Source organism: Erpetoichthys calabaricus, chromosome 7 (assembly GCF_900747795.2).
Source record: "Erpetoichthys calabaricus chromosome 7, fErpCal1.3, whole genome shotgun sequence".
In the NCBI taxonomy this organism is placed as follows: domain Eukaryota; kingdom Metazoa; phylum Chordata; class Cladistia; order Polypteriformes; family Polypteridae; genus Erpetoichthys; species Erpetoichthys calabaricus.
In genome coordinates this window covers 157608483-157626325 of record NC_041400.2, presented here as the reverse complement: position 1 = coordinate 157626325, position 17843 = coordinate 157608483, and the positions used below count along the sequence as shown (strand labels likewise).

Genomic DNA, 17843 nt, shown 5'->3' with positions numbered 1-17843 from the left:
ACTGGTACAGTATATGTTGCATTTTTAACTTGTTCTTTAAGTCTCTTTTTTGCTTTTCTCCTCATTTTTCAAAGCAGGCTGCACAACTTTTCAAATGTATCTGAAATGTGATTAAAAGATGAATTAGTTGTACAGCATCCTTGCTATATTTGGAATTTAGCTTATTTGTAAGGATGGGCCATCCTGGGTTAAAGGCAGTGGTATACTTCAGACAGAAAAGATGTCTTTTTACCCATGTGCACCAAAGGAGAAATACCTACTCATTGCATCTTACAGTGCATCTGGAAAGTATTCACAGCGCATCACTTTTTCCACATTTTGTTATGTTACAGCCTTATTCCAAAATGGATTAAATTCATTTTTTTCCTCAGAATTCTACACACAACACCCCATAATGACAACATGAAAAAAGTTTACTTGAGGTTTTTGCAAATTTATTAAAAATAAAAAAAAACTGAGAAATCACATGTACATAAGTATTCACAGCCTTTGCCATGAAGCTCAAAATTAAGCTCAGGTGCATCCTGTTTCCCCTGATCATCCTTGAGATGTTTCTGCAGCTTAATTGGAGTCCACCTGTGGTAAATTAAGTTGATTGGACATGATTTGGAAAGGCACACACCTGTCTATGTAAGGTCCCACAGTTGACAGTTCATGTCAGAGCACAAACCAAGCATGAAGTCAAAGGAATTGTCTGTAGACCTCCAAGACAGGATTGTCTCGAGGCACAAATCTGGAAAAGTTTACAGAAAAATTTCTGCTGCTTTGAAGGTCCCAATGAGCACAGTGGCCTCCATCATCCATAAGTGGAAGAAGTTCGAAACCACCAGGACTCTTCCTAGAGCTGGCCAGCCATCTAAACTGAGCGATCGGGGGAGAAGGGCCTTAGTCAGGGAGGTGTCCAAGAACCCGATGGTCACTCTGTCAGAGCTCCAGAGGTCCTCTGTGGAGAGAGGAGAACCTTCCAGAAGGACAACCATCTCTGCAGCAATCCACCAATCAGGCCTGTATGGTAGAGTGGCCAGACGGAAGCCACTCCTTAGTAAAAGGCACATGGCAGCCCGACTGGAGTTTGCAAAAGGCTCCTAAAGGACTCTCAGACCATGAGAAAGAAAATTCTCTGGTCTAATTAGACAAAGACTGAACTCTTTGGTGTGAATGCCTGTTTCCTTAAGAGGCATTAGCTCTCCGGAAATGTGTTCTTTTCAATTGCGGCGTTTTAATTAACCTGAATTTAAATAATTATAAATTAAAAAGGTGTTATCCCCCCCCCGCAACATGCAGTGTGGTGGTCACAAGATTACATGAGAAGTATAAGAATAACTTAGCTTTGTTTAATATCGGCTTAAGCGGTATTACAGACGGGAAGCTTATGACAGACTGTATCAAGAATGTGGGAGTCTTGATTTACGCAGTCTGCCATCTTTCATCGCCACGCTGAAAGGATTTTCCGGACGGAGGACATAGTCTTCCGCCCGTTAGCTTCAAAGTGTATTGGCTGTAGGTCCATCCTTATATACTGGTTGCTCCACGTGCAGGCTATTTCTCTGGATCCAAACAAGGACTGGAAAGGACTCAAACCCCACCTTCAAAAATACAGGAATAGCACAATGCCTGTGTGCAGTTCTCATTCTCCCAACAAGGAAAGAGGATTTTGTGCTGACAGAGGACAGAAATATACTAGTCTGTCTTTAGGCTGACTATTCAATTCTCCAGTTGTCTTTTGGCTATCTAATCCTGTGCTTGGCTTGGCAATTCTAAATGCTGAGCCCCTGCGTACCATACTTGGTCTGCCTGTATGAATTAATCCATAATAGTGTGTACAGAGACAGTGACATTAAACTTATTAAACTTAATATTATAACAAACATATTATAACAATGCCAGGCGTCACATTTGGAGGAAACCAGGCACCGCTCATCATCAGGCCAATACCATCCCTACAGTGAAGAATGGTGGTGGCAGCATCATGCTGTGGGGATGTTTTTCAGCGGCAGGGACTGGGAGACTAGTCAGGATAAAGGGAAAGATGACTGCAGCAATGTACAGAGACATCCTGGATGAAAACCTGCTCCAGAGCGCTCTTGACCTCAGACTGGGGCGACGGTTCATCTTTCAGCAGGACAACGACCCTAAGCACACAGCCAAGATATCAAAGGAGTGGCTTCAGGACAACTCTGTGAATGTCCTTGAGTGGCCCAGCCAGAACCCAGACTTGAATCCGATTGAATATCTCTGGAGAGATCTTAAAATGGCTGTGTACCGACGCTTCCCATCCAACCTGATGGAGCTTGAGATGTGCTGCAAAGAGGAATGGGCGAAACTGGCCAAGGATAGGTGTGCCAAGCTTGTGGCATCATATTCAAAAAGACTTGAGGCTGTAATTGCTGCCAAAGGTGCATTGACAAAGTATTGAGCAAAGGCTGTGAATACTTATGTACATGTGATTTCTCAGTTTTTTTATTTTTAATAAATTTGCAAAAACCTCAAGTAAACTTTTTTCACATTGTCATTATGGGGTGTTGTGTGTAGAATTCTGAGGAAAAAATGAATTTAATCCAATTTGGAATAAGGCTGTAACATAACAAAATGTGGAAAAAGTGATGCGCTGTGAATACTTTTCGGATGCACTGTATATAAAGCAATGTATGCAGTTAAAGCAAAAAGATGGGTAAAATTACCGTATACAAACCCATGCAATTTATCAAACTAAGCATGAGGAGGCAGAATCAATGTGCACAACCATTGCATGCTCATGGCTTGCCTGGAATGCAGTGTTATCTTTAAAAATGTGTTAAACGACTTGTCAATTGCTATCGTAATGACCTTTTTTATGATCAGAAAGATCAGCATCAGAGTGGTAAATAATTACTGAAATGTTACAGAATAGTTTAGGTAACTTGGTTCCTAGGGCGCAAAGCCTACTGATGCTCATGTCCAAATTTTATTATATGTATCGACACCAATAACAGCAAATGTATAGGAAGTGCAGTGATAAGTATTTGAATGTATTAGGGTAAAATGAAGTTGTCAAACCATACATATAAAGCAAAACAAAAATCAATAGAATGCAGTATAAAATACTGTAAACATGAAACATGGAATTATAGCATGTAAAAAGTAATATAAAACGGGGCTGGTGTTAGACAGTGTTTTTACTTTGGATGTAGTTCTTTTTTGAGTATTCCACCGTCTTTAATGTTCACTTCAGCTAAGCACCTAGCTGCAAATTATACACACCACAAAGACCCAGAGGAAAAGGAGAGCATTTCCAAATTATTTTTAACATTATCTCATTCTTTCATCCAAGACAAGTAATCTCATTCTTACAAACTACGCACCGTTAAATTCAAACCAGCAGAAAAAAACAGGAGGAGAAGCAAGTGGTAAATGGAGCAAACCATTGTTCTCTGAAGGGGAAGTTTACATGGAAGGCTAAGCGCAGGACATACTTTATGTCAAAAGAATTTTTATGAAACTTAGTTATTAATTACAGTTTTTGTGATTTATATTATATTTACATTGGGGGGTAAATGAAGTGGCATATCATTTTCTTAGGGTGGTAAATGCCATCATATGCCCCCACTACAGACCGCCCTCTGCTCAGAGGAGTATTATTTAGTCCGAACTGAGGGAGACTGACCATCAAATCACTGTCCCAGTGTCAGTTTTGCAAGCTTTGTGTATCATAACGAACAGATTTGCTCAGATTGACCTTTTGATTTACCCATCATATTAGGTCCCCATCCTTACCTGTTATCACATGTTTCAGGTAAGGATTCAAACAATGGGATCAAGCTGAAATAACTGTTATCTTTGATAGTAGGGCCTCAGCGTAAGAACTGTTTCTTCTTGCAGATCTAAAGGAACACAATGACATAGGGTCAGCATGTCCCCTGAATTCCTTATACAGGAGGTATACAAGAAACTGCTCATATGAAGAACAAACCTGGAAACACTGAAAGGATTGTGTAACTCATCTGTTTTAGGAGTATCTTGGAATACTTTAGTTTATTTACCCCTGTTGTCGGTTTCTGTGTTGCTAATTATAGGAAGAGAGCCTTTGGCTTTATCCTTTTTAGGACTACACATTACAATAATTGGTTATGAATTACTAGACTGGATTTCTTAAACATAAAAAATCATACTCATATTAAATTTATTAATGTAATTTTAACAAGTACTATTAGGGTTTTGTACCTGTTTTCTGTGAATTCTGTCTGCTTCATATCGTATCTATTGAAAAATAGAATGTCTTAAACACCCTCTTATGTTTTGTTGTGATATTTATGACATAAGTCTTTATTTCTTCAGGAGACTTTTCAGTGGATGTTTACCCATATTGCTGTAGTGCGGGATTTGGTGGCCATGCAATATAAGGAGTATCAAGAAGTAAGTCATTAAATGCTTGTTTGTGTTGCTTTTTGTTTAGTGGGCACCATGGGTGTGAACGAAGGGAATAATCTTGTCTCTCCATCCATTTCAAACTTGCTTAATCCATTTCAGGTTTGTGGTGAATGTTGCTATTCTAGCAACATGAAAACAAGGCAGGAAGCAATTCCAAATGGGTCATCACTTAATTCCAGGGTGCTAGCATAAAATTCAAAAATAATGATGTAATAGCTTGTACAGTAGGCCTACACAGCACTTTAATCCTGATAGGCAGAGCAACTTGAACATGCCAGAAAAGCACACAGAATCAGTACATTTCTGCAACCAAACCCAATTCACCTCTTAAATTCACACTCTGTTTACACTGCATTCAGGAGTGTGTTTCTAGCGCTGTCAGGGAAGTGACTATTGTGGTCATAGGGTACTTAATGTTCTGTATCTAGTGACTTGGGAGAACAGATCTGGCCTAATGTTTGTCCACCATGGGACTTATCTAAGACTGGGCTTTATGTAATGGTGTTAATGTACTCCATTTAACTTGATTACATATATTAACTTCTTCTTTAAATGTCTCATTAAGTGGCTCCTTTATGTGTGTTTTTTATGTTTTGCTACTCCCACCATGTGTCATCTTGATGCCCACTTTATTCTGGTCATTTGCTAAATGGACAGCCTATCATGTGAAACTTGTCATGGACATGTACATTTTTAATATTTTACTTTTCAAAAAAAGATGCAAAATTCATTAAAGTAACATTTTGTTTTAGTGGTCTGCGCAACATAGTGCATGTTGTAGCTGATGCTAAAAAGCTGACATTTTGCACATTGTTTGTTTTTTTTTTTGAAGGATAGCTTAAAGGATATACAGTATTTGCTATATTGAAGTTAAGTCTGTTTTTTCACAATAGTGGCAAGCTGTCACGCCATATGCTTTGCTGACTGAAGCTTTATTTAGGAACTTGGTAGAATACAAGATTTGCAGCAAAGGGACACTAGTCAAAACGTGAACCAAAAACCTGAAAATTTCCTAGAAAGATCAATTTTTAAAATCTTTTGCATTTCAAAGAAATGTTTACATTTCTTGCTATAAATGACAGTTTCTCTAAATGTTATGACAAAGAAAAGCAAAGAATGCTCTCAAAAAATATAGCTTAAGCACTAGACCTGCTTTCAAAATAAATTTCCACTTATATCTTGGGGGAAAATTAGTCAACAGCAACCACATACCTGTAGGAAAGTGAATCTTGTAAAGTGATAAGAATATGTTTTTTTTTCTTTTTCAGAAACAGTTGAAACTCACAAAATGCATATGTATGAAAAGAAACAGAATAAGCTTTCATTATTATGTGTGGAATGAATGTGCAGGAAATGTTCCTACATTAAAGCTAGTATTTTATTTTTTTTTTTACAACTAAGATGGAAAGAATTTGATTTCAGATTTTTGGAAATAAAGTTTCTAATACAAAAGGGTTAGTTTTCTTCTCCATTCCTGTTGAAAAATACAGGGATGTGCTACATTTAAACAGAACATATGGGGGATGCCCAGAACTCCATAATGTTTTTAAGATTTTTTTCTTCATATTTGGACCAGTTCCCCTTTGGCAACATTTAGAAGCTTCTTGGAGAGACATGATGTTTTTATAAAATTACTAATATTCGTTCACTCCACAAAACAACTTCCCCTGGCAATGTGTGAAACATCACTGTTGTGAAAATGTAGTTTTTAAACTTGAAAAATATTCAACATATCCTTTAAGTTATTTCATTTTAGTTGGAAATTTTCTTTAGATTTTCTTTATTTTGAAACCCAGATTTGCTCTTTGACTGGGCCTCTTAAGAACATTCACTTTTTTTATGATTATGAGACATTTGAATGTGGTTATCACTTAAAATCATTTCCCATTACTAAAAAGAAACAAGTATGTGGTTTGCACATTCTTTGGTACCTAATGCTTACTTTTGTCTCGTTTCTACTTAGCGACAACAAAATGCCCTAAAGTATGTGATTGAAGAATGGGCTCAGATCGAATATGAGCTTCTCAGGGAAAGGGGCCTGTGGGGTCCACCAATTGGTTCACATCTTGACAAATTTCTGCTTGAGATGACTGAAGGACCTTGTCGTATGAGGAAGAAGATGGTGCGAAATGACCTTTTTTACATTCACTACCCATATATGCCTGAAAGTGAACAGGAGACTAATGTTCTGGTAAGCTAATCAAATGCATTATATTTATTATATTGAACATTTCTATGAACATATATCAGTAATTATACAATAACAGTAACTTATATACAGTAGATCCTGGCAGTGATAAAAGTGGTGGCAATAATACAAACATTACCTTCAGTGTCACTGTTCAGGTTGTTTTCTTAAAAGGTCATGATTTTTCTGATGGAAACTAAATCAGTTATGGTTTAGAAAATGTACTTTACCCATCCTTTAATGTTATTTATTAAGCCAAATAAGACAGGTTTTCAAATATTGCTACTCTAATAAGTGCATACTGGGTTTTCACATATTCAAACACTTGTATTCAGTCATGGCTAATGTGCCTGCTCACAGCTTTTTGTAAATTAGTTTTTAGGTTAATTAATTTCTAACATATTAAGAAAAATCCACTAATTTTGAAGCAAAACATTGACTGAGAAGTGTAAAAAAAAGACAAATATTATCTTAGAAGTATTCAGCATTATCAAATTAGTAATTTTGATAAAAAGACATGCATTCTATGAAAACAAGAAAAAATTTTATTCGGTGACATCGTTCTGCAGTACATTCATTCTTATTAGCAAAAATATGCTTTATCTGTTACATGAAAATGGACTGCATTATTGCATAAATGCAAATGACAATTTTAGGAATACAGTAAAAGTTAAAAATGTACAGTATATTAGAGAATCAGTGAAAATGGCTTTCTGTGCAATATGGCAGATGTGACAACTAAGTCTATAGTTCTACGTTATTGTTACCACAGTGTTTCATGTAGCAGTGTGAAGTATATTTTATGTTGAATATTTTCAGTTAAATTAAAAATAGGATTGACAGATTACTGGTTAAAGTTCCTTGTAGTAAAATTGATTCTAGTGATTATATACTATCTTTAGATGACAAACCCTCATTTGCAGATAATATAGTCATAGTAGTATGCAGCATGAATCATAGAATGTAAACATACAGGACTGTGAATACCTTTGCATGTGTTTGTGTGTGTGTTACTTTTTAAGCTACTGTGTATGAAAAAGGTGGCAAAAAGGTTTTTTCCCCCAATAAAGATCATGGTTTCTTTAACTAGACAAACAAAACAATGTATCTATATAACATGATATGTGTGGGCGGTAGAATATTTTCTCATCTTCCTGAATACAGTCATACCCACAAAATAGGAGACTGTGTTGAAAGGGACTTTAGGGAGCCTCAAAGCTTCAGATCATTGCCTCTACAAGAGAAGAGCCTTAGAATGGTTCTCCACAAAAATGAAACTCTATGCCTTGAATGGCACCAGTAACTGTCTTACCACCATAATGCTACAGGAGTTCAGTAATGACTGGGCCACCAGACGGGACCAACATATAGCAGTATCAGCAAGTTTTAAGTATGTCTCCGTTTGATCATCATGTCCACTCAGGTACTGGTTATTAGAAAAACTAGTAATCAAAATTAATGTAAGCTTTGCTAACACTGGTAGGTATTATAAAAATATGGCCCTGTTGTAGCATGGGAGAGATTTTGCTTTGTCATTCTTTTTCATGTTCTTAGGAACCAAAATTCAGTATTAAACAAAACACAAACCTGTAGATGTACAAAGGTGATTGTGCTCCATTACTGAAATGATATGTATCCAATATCGCATTTGATTGGATGTTTTTATGAGGTAGCCTGCCCTGATGGAAAAGTAAGTAAAAACATGTTGAAATAGCTATTTTAAAGATGTTTTTGTTTTTTTGTTTTGTTTTTTTTTTCCTCCCAGAAGCCGACACGCTACCGAAGGGCAATTAGTTATGACAGCAAAGACTACTACATGCGTCTCCTGTCTGGGAACCCAGGCATGTATCAGCACTCTGTTGGACAGAGTTCAGAGGGAGAAACCACTCAGCAAGAACCGGAGCATGGAGAAGACACAATTGCTAAAGTCAAAGGTACTGTTATGGTCTGATGAAGAGTTTTTTACAGGTTTCACTAGAAATGCAGTGGTATGCTGGTTTGTTTCATTCCCCATATAAGATTATTTTTTAGCCTGACCTTGTCTAACACTTCCTACTATCTATATGTCATTTGTGTCTTTGATATTACATCATACTATTTTATTACTTTTTCTTTTGTTAGTTTGATTTTTATTTTCACAGTAACATGCCACTAGCTATAAGGAATATTCTGGTTAAAGTTAGCAGTTTGGACCTTGTAGTAAGCTATGTCCTAGAAATCCTAAACATTACTGGAAGAAACAAATCACGGGGTGTGGGGAACAGCCCGGACACAGACAGGCAGACACATTCATGTCACCCAACACACGTTTATTTACAACTATTACTATTTACAATTGTGCCACACAACCCACAGACTACCCCAAAGTCCAGGCCAAACCACGATGCCTCACGCTTCAGGCCGCCTCCTGTCTCTCCTTCCAAGACCTCGTCCTCTTCCACCTGACTCCAGCCTCGAATGAAGGGAGGCGGCCCCTTTTATCACTACCCAAATGTGCTCCAGGTGTGCACCGGCCACCCCGCGGACACACCCCAGTGTGGCGGAAGTGCCGGCTGTTCTCCCGGAAGCACTCCGGGTGTTCCCTCTCTTCTTCTCCCCAGTACTTCCTGGTGTGGCGGAAGCACTGGGGTCCAGGGTCCTTCAGGCAGGGGGACGCCCCCTGGCGGTGACCACAGGCCCCTACAGGGTTGGGCTTCCAAGCCCTGTGCCCGTGGCCCCCAATACAACCAGGGCGGACGCCCCCTCGTGGTCTGGAGGAGGAATGAGCCCTCCTCCTGTCGTCCTGGGCGTACCGTCCGGGCATGAGCCCCTTCCGGGTGCCACAGGGGACAACTGGTCAACACATAACATAATTACTATCTCCAAGGTGTTTGTCATTATATATCCATGCCCTTAATATTTAATTTTTCTGAGTTCAGCACAAACTATAAACTTTCCTAAAACAGAAAGTTAGCCAGCTTTGCTCCTTTTTGTCAAAAGTAGTGCCAAAACTATTAATTACAAGCAGTTGTTATTGTTGTTACTTTTTTTATTTTAATTGCAGTTTCTAATACTGAGTGAAAGATAGTATTGCAATTTTCCTTTTGATATCACAGGGAGGTGAAGCAGGCTGCTCATTATTTATATGTTTCATTATATAGAGAAGATTATGAAAAACAAACCAGAAAACCATTTGTAAAGTTTGTAATTATACGGACAGCCAGCACAAAGTTAGACTGGGGAGAACCTGTTTTCTTAATATTGTAGAAACTGTGTGTATATTAAATGTACAATTTATTTGAGGTCAGGTGTGTCTCAAGGATAGAGTTTGTGTCAGATTTTTCAATGCATGTTTTAATATTCTGGTGTGGGTTTGAGATGTGCTGCCCTGTTTAAAAAAAAAAACAAAAACATTGTACAGTGTTAGTTTCCTGTTCTTCACATAATGTATCTGTTAAAGCGCAACATAATCCAATTAACAGAGCTTTCATAGGAATAGGAATTACTTAAGCTCATAAAATTGGTAAAGCCTATAAAAGTATTTGTAAAGGCTCAACTCTCAATCACTCTACTTTCATGCAGATTATGCCAAAATGGAAGATATTCAGTACCGTATGAGTGGATTGTTCTGCAAAAATAACTCTAAAAGCACGCTGTACAATAGTGATGAATGTGACAAACGACCCTAGATGGGGGCCTGTTAATCTGCATACATATGAAATTGGTGTACAGTGGACTGTAATTATGTATATAACGTTGCATTGTAGTTGAAAGTACCAGTATAGTGACCTCCTATCTTTCCTGGATATTATTGTATATACACTAACTGAATTCATTTCGAAAAGTTATTTATGGTGATTATTCCATTCTTATCAAACCTGTTGTGCCTTCATGTAAAGCATTACAAAAAGTTTGTTAAGTAAAAGGTAATCATTGTGGTATGGGAACAAATATGTTTTAAATTGTACAGGTTTTGTTAAGCCGCCCCTTAAGCGGTCACGCTCTACAGCAGATGGGGCAGATGAGGACAGCCAAGAGCAGCTGCAAGACCAGATTCTAGAAGCTGGGTCTATTGATGAGGAGGAGAAGACCGATAATACCATTCTTTTGCGGCTTCTAGAGGAGGGAGAGAAGGTAAAGACATTTAATTGGATTTTTCTATATTTATTGTGGTTGATGTTTGCATATGATTATAGATAAAAAAAAAAACAAGGGCAGAAAGAGAAATTGACCATTCAAAAAAAGATATTTTCTACCTAGACTGTAAGTTCTTTTAAAAGTCACATGACCAAAAATGTAAATAAATTCACACTGCATTCAGAACATGTGCTTTGCTATATAAAAGCACAAGTATAGATAAATGAGGTAAAATCAATAGAGAAAAAATACTTTTTACTTGCTGCCTTCCAAGCATAAGTAGTAATGCAACTAAAGTACCCATATCTGCTTTCACTCATCTGTTTGCAAAATGTTTTTGAGCTCCATTACTGCAGTGGTGTCAAACTCTTAAACATTTTCAATCACAGTTCTGCCTGTTGACAGAGAACTGCCTTCTCCCAATTGATTGACATTTAACTTTGTACTTGATATTTTTAACTTTCGTTGGTGTCCTAGCTAATGTTGATTCCTTCCTTTCATTCATTAATTATGAGAAAGGTGCTAGCCTCTCATAACCCTGAATATCGATAAATTGGTTCTGAGTGCATGAAAAATTATGTCTGCTTTACATTTGGACAGCTGTTTAAAATGTACCAGATCTGACAGTTTTACAAATAAGAAAAAAGAACCTAAAAAGTTAACATCCCAATGAAAAGTATAGTTTCTTAGAGATGCAACACTGGAATATGAATATGATGTGAGTTATGAAATTCATTGAAATCTGTCTGATCAAAAAAAAAGGAGTGTTTCATGATGTTGCCAGATTAGATTAGATTATGTACTAGTCTATACATTTTTCCTCCTGTTAACCCCACTGCCTAACATCAGTCCTTCCATGAGAACCTTAAATACAAAGAGGACTATTTCATTTATGTTAGGTAGAATGCCCAGAGGGGACTGGAGGGTCTCATGGCCTGGAACCCCTGCAGATTTTATTTTTTTTCTCCAGCCGTCTGGAGTTTTTTTTTGTTTTTTCTGTCCTCCCTGGCCATCGGACCTTAGTCTTATTCTATGTTAACTAATGTTGTCTTATTTTAATTTCTTACTTTGTCTTTTATTTTTCTTTTCTTCATTATGTAAAGCACTTTAAGCTACTTTTTTGTATGAAAATGTGCTATATGAATAAGTGTTGTATCAATCCCACCCCAAACAACCCCCTCACCACATTTGTGAGAATTTTACAACTATTGCTGCAGCAACATTTTTGTGAGGTCAGACTCTTTTCAAATGATTTTGCATCTTTTAAGAGCTTGATTGTACAGATCTGATTTAATGTTCAACCCTGTGATAGTAGCCATGGCTTTCCCTGTTGAAGTGTTAACCTGAAATTTTTTCCGAGGAGAAGCTGGTTGATGCCATTCCACAGATTGTGCCTTGGTGTGTACTCACACCAGGCATGTTTGTTCCATACCTTGCACAAGCGCGATTGTCCCCTGCTCCCTACTCCCCCATTGGCCAGCACTCGCACTATGCTTAACGTTCTGGGCCCAGACATGCTTTCGTCATGACCATGCTACTTTGTGTAATGCCAAAACAAGATCCGAAAATGGAGTGACAGCATGCCTGTCAAAATGATTTTATTTATTTTGTGGTTGTTTTGGAGTCATGTAGGGCAGGATAACGCTCTACCCTCTTACAGATTTATTGAGTGTGCAGCACAGCATTTTGCTGTTAATTATGCTGCATGTATGAGAAGATTTTTACAGAGACAAATGATGTTAAGGAAGGAATTTGCAGCTTTTCTTGCCAACTACACTTCACATTCATAGTTAAGGTGAGAATAAAAGCCTGTTTTTAACTCAAATGGTATTGAATGAAATGGGAATTGCACTTTGTTGCATCATTGACGTCATGTCTGTTTTTCATGCTCATATACGTTTTGCGATCACACTGTTCCCGAATGCTACTGAACTGTGCTCAGGGCACAGTATAGTTGGCCTGGCACGGAACAATCACACTAGTCAAATGAACTAGATTTTGCGGGGTTACATGCAGACAAGCATGCTTGCGCACAGAATGAATTGCTAATGTGAGTACACCCTTAGTGTTGATTCAAAGTGATGGTTAATCCCCAGTTATGATAAAAAAGCTTTCTCACTCAGCCTCCTAACAGAATATGAAATCTGAATACACATCTCTTAGCACAGTTTTATAATTGACAGGCTTTATGAAACCCAATGTGCACACACTTCAATGTCCTAACACTGATAATGATGTTCACATTTTCCTTGGATTGTGAAAGCTGAGTTGCCAGGTTTCTTGTTTTAATCGGTTGGTCTTCTCAGATAAGTGTGTCAGCATGTTGAATCAATGCTGGAGTGGCTGCTGTTGTTTGCCTGTCAAAGTGAGGCTTGTCAATATGTTGTTCTTGGCCTTTCTCAGTAGCCAGAATTCATGAAACCCCGTGATTAACAGGTGCTTTTATCAACAGTATCGTTTTTATGTTCAGTTGCTAAGCTTATGTGATGGCTCATTACTAATTCTTTTCCTGCTTCAAGAATTCAGTACCCACGGAATAAGTTGTACAGTAGACATGTCCTGTTAATTTTGAGTGAAATGTGGAGAGTATTACAACTTTTTGTGTGATTTTATAATTTAACTTTAGTATATGTTTTATTGTTAAATATTAAATATTAATTTCTCAAATTATTCCTAACTTGTGCATTCAGGAATCTAAACTTTAGTGTTATTTATTTAGATTCAGCATATGTACCGATGTGCCAGAGTTCAAGGGCTTGACACTAGTGAGGGGCTACTGCTGTTCGGTAAAGAGCACTTCTATGTGATTGATGGCTTCACGATGACAGTTGCCAGAGAGATCAGGGATATTGATACACTGCCTCAAAAGTAAGTAGACTAATAATGTAATTTATCTAACATAGTGAAAGTTTTGCCTGACTGTATAAAGCTGATCTCTGGTCAAATTCTACTACTATTTATTTTATGATTTATGTCAAATGTATTGCGTTTTGTAATGGTTAAGGTAAAAAGGTGAGTACATTGATGGGAAATCTGAGTCTCAGTCAGAGATGCTAAATAGAGAATATTTCACAAGCTAAATGACAAAAAGAGGGCTCAAACAAAAGAGAAAAACCTTTATGTAGCTGTAGCTTTAAAACTTAAGTCTTGGATATCTTGGCCAGTATAGAGAGCATGGGAAATTAAGCATTAATATGAATATATAGCATATACTGTATCTTAAGGTGATGATGTTAATTTTATGATTCTCATAGTTGTGTGCAAATACTGAAATGAAATGTGGTTTTGATTAACCCAAGTCACTTGTCTGAAAGGCAAACTTAATGATTTGAAATGCAGAATGAATCTAGATTAGGGGCTTTGTTTATTAGTATATTGGAGGTATGAGGGTCGAGAATTCTTTTGTGAGTGACAATGTAGGCATCAGAAGAGAGTTCATATGTGGGCTGAAGAAGCTGTCTTGTGAAGGCACATTGACACTATATTAGAATGTGCATGTCTGAAGTAGCTGCAATCTGCATTAACAAAGCAATATGCTTGTGATTCCAGTTTACCCCAAACATCTGTTGTTACACTGTCTAGTGTTATGTGGTTTAAAGGGAACAGTCATGTTTTAATTGTGAAAAGTACATTTTCATGTGGATGCATTGAAAAAATCGTGGTGTGAAATAATGCATCTATTTTTATATGAAAGACCATGACTGTTCCCCTTTACCAGCATCATAGCATCCTCTTCTATTTGGAGTGTATTTTTAATTAGGAATGTTGTATTGATCATTGGAAAGGTTGCTATATAAATAACATGTATTATTATTATGAGCATCTTATTACGTCCTTACAGATCTTTTTTAAAGACAGTAGGAAATGGTTTGTTGCGGTAGAGAGAAAGCTTTTTGGAAAGAACTTAGTTTATTGAATACTTTATTTAGGAAGAACCCATAAAAGACAGATAAAATAAGTGTTATTTGCATTGTAATGTGTTCTCCAACTTTATAAAGCCCTCTTAACTTCTGTGCTATATATTCATTACCTCCAAATTATTCCCTTTCTGTCAGTTACAGCACACCATGGACAATCTGTGCCCTTTCTTTTTAGTCAATGAATACGATACAGCCATGTCAAATTGTTATTCAGATGTTTTCCTAACTCTTGCCATATGTTACACAGAAAAGCCAGGATTTAAAAAAATTCTGATTAAGGTTATGTCAGCTTCACTCTTTCATTTACCTTTTTTTCTATTTCTGTGCAACTGTTACTTATATTTTTATCTACGTATGTCATGGATGGCCAGGAACCCTGTCTGAATGGAACACTAGAGGACAGCCCCCCCTAGGTTGCTAGGGTATACCTGATTCCCAGGTGGCACTCTGGGAGTTTGCTGCAGCTCTGTTGGGTTCTGTTGGTGCCCCAAGTGGAGGCTGGGGCAGCCACATAGCCCTATTATGTCAGTCTCCCTTCACACTTGGGTGTACGTCCGGAACATAATTGGCCACCTGAAATGCTCCCGGGTGCAGCTTAAAAAGAACCACTACTCAGGGAGCCAGAGATGGTGGGGGAGAGGGCGATGCTTGCCAGAGGAGGAGTGGAGTCGAATGAGAGAGAGAGTGAGAAAGCCAAGAAGAAGGCAAAGAAAGTATTGTGTTTATCAGTACTTTATTGTACTGAGCTGCAAGTGGGAATGAAAGAGAAGCACCCCCTGCAGGCCACACCTGTTAGAACTGTAACACAAAACATACTTCTAGCTGGAATAATGGCACACTACATTGATCAATAAAATAACATACTGTCCATGTTTGTTTATTCACCTATTTATGCATTTATTTGTTTCAGTATGTATGAGCCTATTATACCAAGAGGAGCTAGGCAAGGTCAGAGTCAACTGAAAAGGACCTACAGCATTTTTGCTTATGAAGACATAAAAGAAGTACACAAGCGAAGGTATCTCTTACAGGTAAGATCATGTTTCTAAGGTGCTGGAAATGTTCAGTGCTACAACTTAACAAGTTACTAAGAAGGCCACCATTTCTACTCTCATGTTATTATAATCATCTTCTTTAGTAAATACATAGTTTTATCATAAATTTTTCAGTTAAAATATATTAACATGTATTAAAATAAAAGTATTCAATATTGATATTGTGTATTATAGTTTCAACTAAAATGGCATTATTCATATTATAGGTGCAACTTCTTGTTAATTTCTGACTCCATGAATAAGATCCACTGACAAAGTCTTAAATTCAGTTCATTTTGCTGTCATAATACTTGAATACAGTACAATTGTATTTGCTGCTAGTAGGGTTGTGCGATATTGGGAAAAAATTATATCATAATATTTTCTAGGACTTCAACAATAACAATAATTAGCTGATATTTCCCATCCTTTAAAAACATTTTTGTAAAGGTCTTATTGATCTAGCTTGGTCTTGTTAATAGGTTATTAATTGTAGCTTGCTAATAAGATTAATGAAAACAACAGTTAAGGAAAACAAGTCTTATTTATTTACTTAAAATTGAAGTAAAATAACACAAAAACATTGAAATCACCAGTCAAAGTATTACTGAGAGTATGTGTAAGTGCAAGTATGAGTAAACCATTTCAAGGATTTATACAAAAGACGAACAAAACTATTATAATGAGAGCATTTTAAATAGACACGTACCCTTATTGTAAACAAGATATGAATCCAAAGTGAATGAAATACTAAATCATAATGGAACTACAGTGCATGAACATTATCTAGATAAATATAAACCGCCCTGCTGTAAGGTGAATTGTGCAGCTTTTTTGTAGATCAAGGACTAACTGTTAAATCAATATTAAATCCTAATAAACTAGATTTTTTTAACTTGTAGCATGAACAAATTTATCCTTCAGTAATTCTGAATTTCTTCCTCTTTAGCCCATTGCTGTGGAAGTGTTTTCTGGTGATGGTAGAAATTACCTTTTGGCATTTCAAAAAGGAATTCGTAATAAAGTATATCAGAGGTAGGTGTGAATTTGTACTTTTTAATCATCAGACTAGCATTATTAATGTGTTTCCATTATCAGTAGGTACCTTTGCAAAATATTAACCCTTGGGATATACAAGGCTTTTCCTGCCCTAATCATTAAAATACTTAAGTCAGCTCATTGCCCATATTTGGAAGGTAATGATTTACCTAGTTGAATTCTCACATATTGACTTTAATAATGCTTATTTTTGTTTCATTATTTTATTTTTTAGACTTCAACTTATGCCATACCCTATAATAATTGTTTTAGATTTCAAACATTTTTTTCATGTATTTATTCATTTTTTGAGTTCCCTGTCTAGTTCAGTGTTGCAGAGCCCTTTTGCGTATAACATGAATATATATTTTGTATGCCCATTTCATTTCTGTTTTTACACAATCCAGTCACTAACGTTTTTGTCTGTTGATAGTGTTGCAATATTATCTTGCTATCCATAGTATGTTTTCAACATCAACTTTAAACAGTTCATGTAGCTGTTTTTATTAACTATCCCTAGTACAAGGCTCTGAACACTCCTAAATTAGCACCAAATAAGAGGTCTGTCATCTGTTACTTGTGGCTTGACACTATTGTCCATTCTTTTGTTTATTTATTTATATTTCATACTTACATCAAGGGCACCTCTTGTGGGTTATCCAAGTTATTCAATTTCATGATTTAGATTCAGAACACCATAGCATGCATCACAAAAGTCAAAGTAACGATGTTCTCCTCAGTCAATTTATTCTCTAAATTCAGACACAATGTGGATAAAATTTATATTAATCCTTTCACTCTTACACATGAATTTCTGCTTTTTCCCTTCTAGGTTTCTGGCTGTTGTGCCTTCTCTTGCAGACAGTTCAGAATCTGTTTCTGGGCAAAGACCTAACACCAGTGTGGAGCAAGGGTATGTATCATCAGCATCAACACAACTTGTTACTTCTCAATTCAGATTGAAAAGTTTAAAGTTGTTAGCATCATTAAATGGGGATCATTACCAGGAAAAGGCAACGGGGATTGATTATTTGAAAATTAAAAATCCTAGAGTGTAAGAAAATGTTATTTGTGATTCATAAAGACAAGCCTTTCTGAATGTGAAGTCTAGCATATAACATAACTAATAACAAGACGTTT

The 17843-nt window shown here is 36.8% G+C and overlaps 1 protein-coding gene across 7 annotated transcripts in view; it reads left to right on the top strand.

Annotated features, from left to right (window-relative positions):
* wdfy3 (WD repeat and FYVE domain containing 3) overlaps nt 1–17843 on the top strand; it is a 355632-nt gene that overhangs the window by 288212 nt on the left and 49577 nt on the right. For all 7 annotated transcript variants that reach the window (XM_051930197.1, XM_051930199.1, XM_051930198.1 and 4 more), the window contains 8 exons: nt 4315–4392; nt 6371–6598; nt 8361–8529; nt 10545–10708; nt 13431–13579; nt 15542–15662; nt 16615–16700; nt 17536–17616. In XM_051930197.1, the coding sequence (XP_051786157.1) occupies nt 4315–4392; nt 6371–6598; nt 8361–8529; nt 10545–10708; nt 13431–13579; nt 15542–15662; nt 16615–16700; nt 17536–17616 (1076 nt within the window). The remainder of the gene's footprint in view (nt 1–4314; nt 4393–6370; nt 6599–8360; nt 8530–10544; nt 10709–13430; nt 13580–15541; nt 15663–16614; nt 16701–17535; nt 17617–17843) is intronic.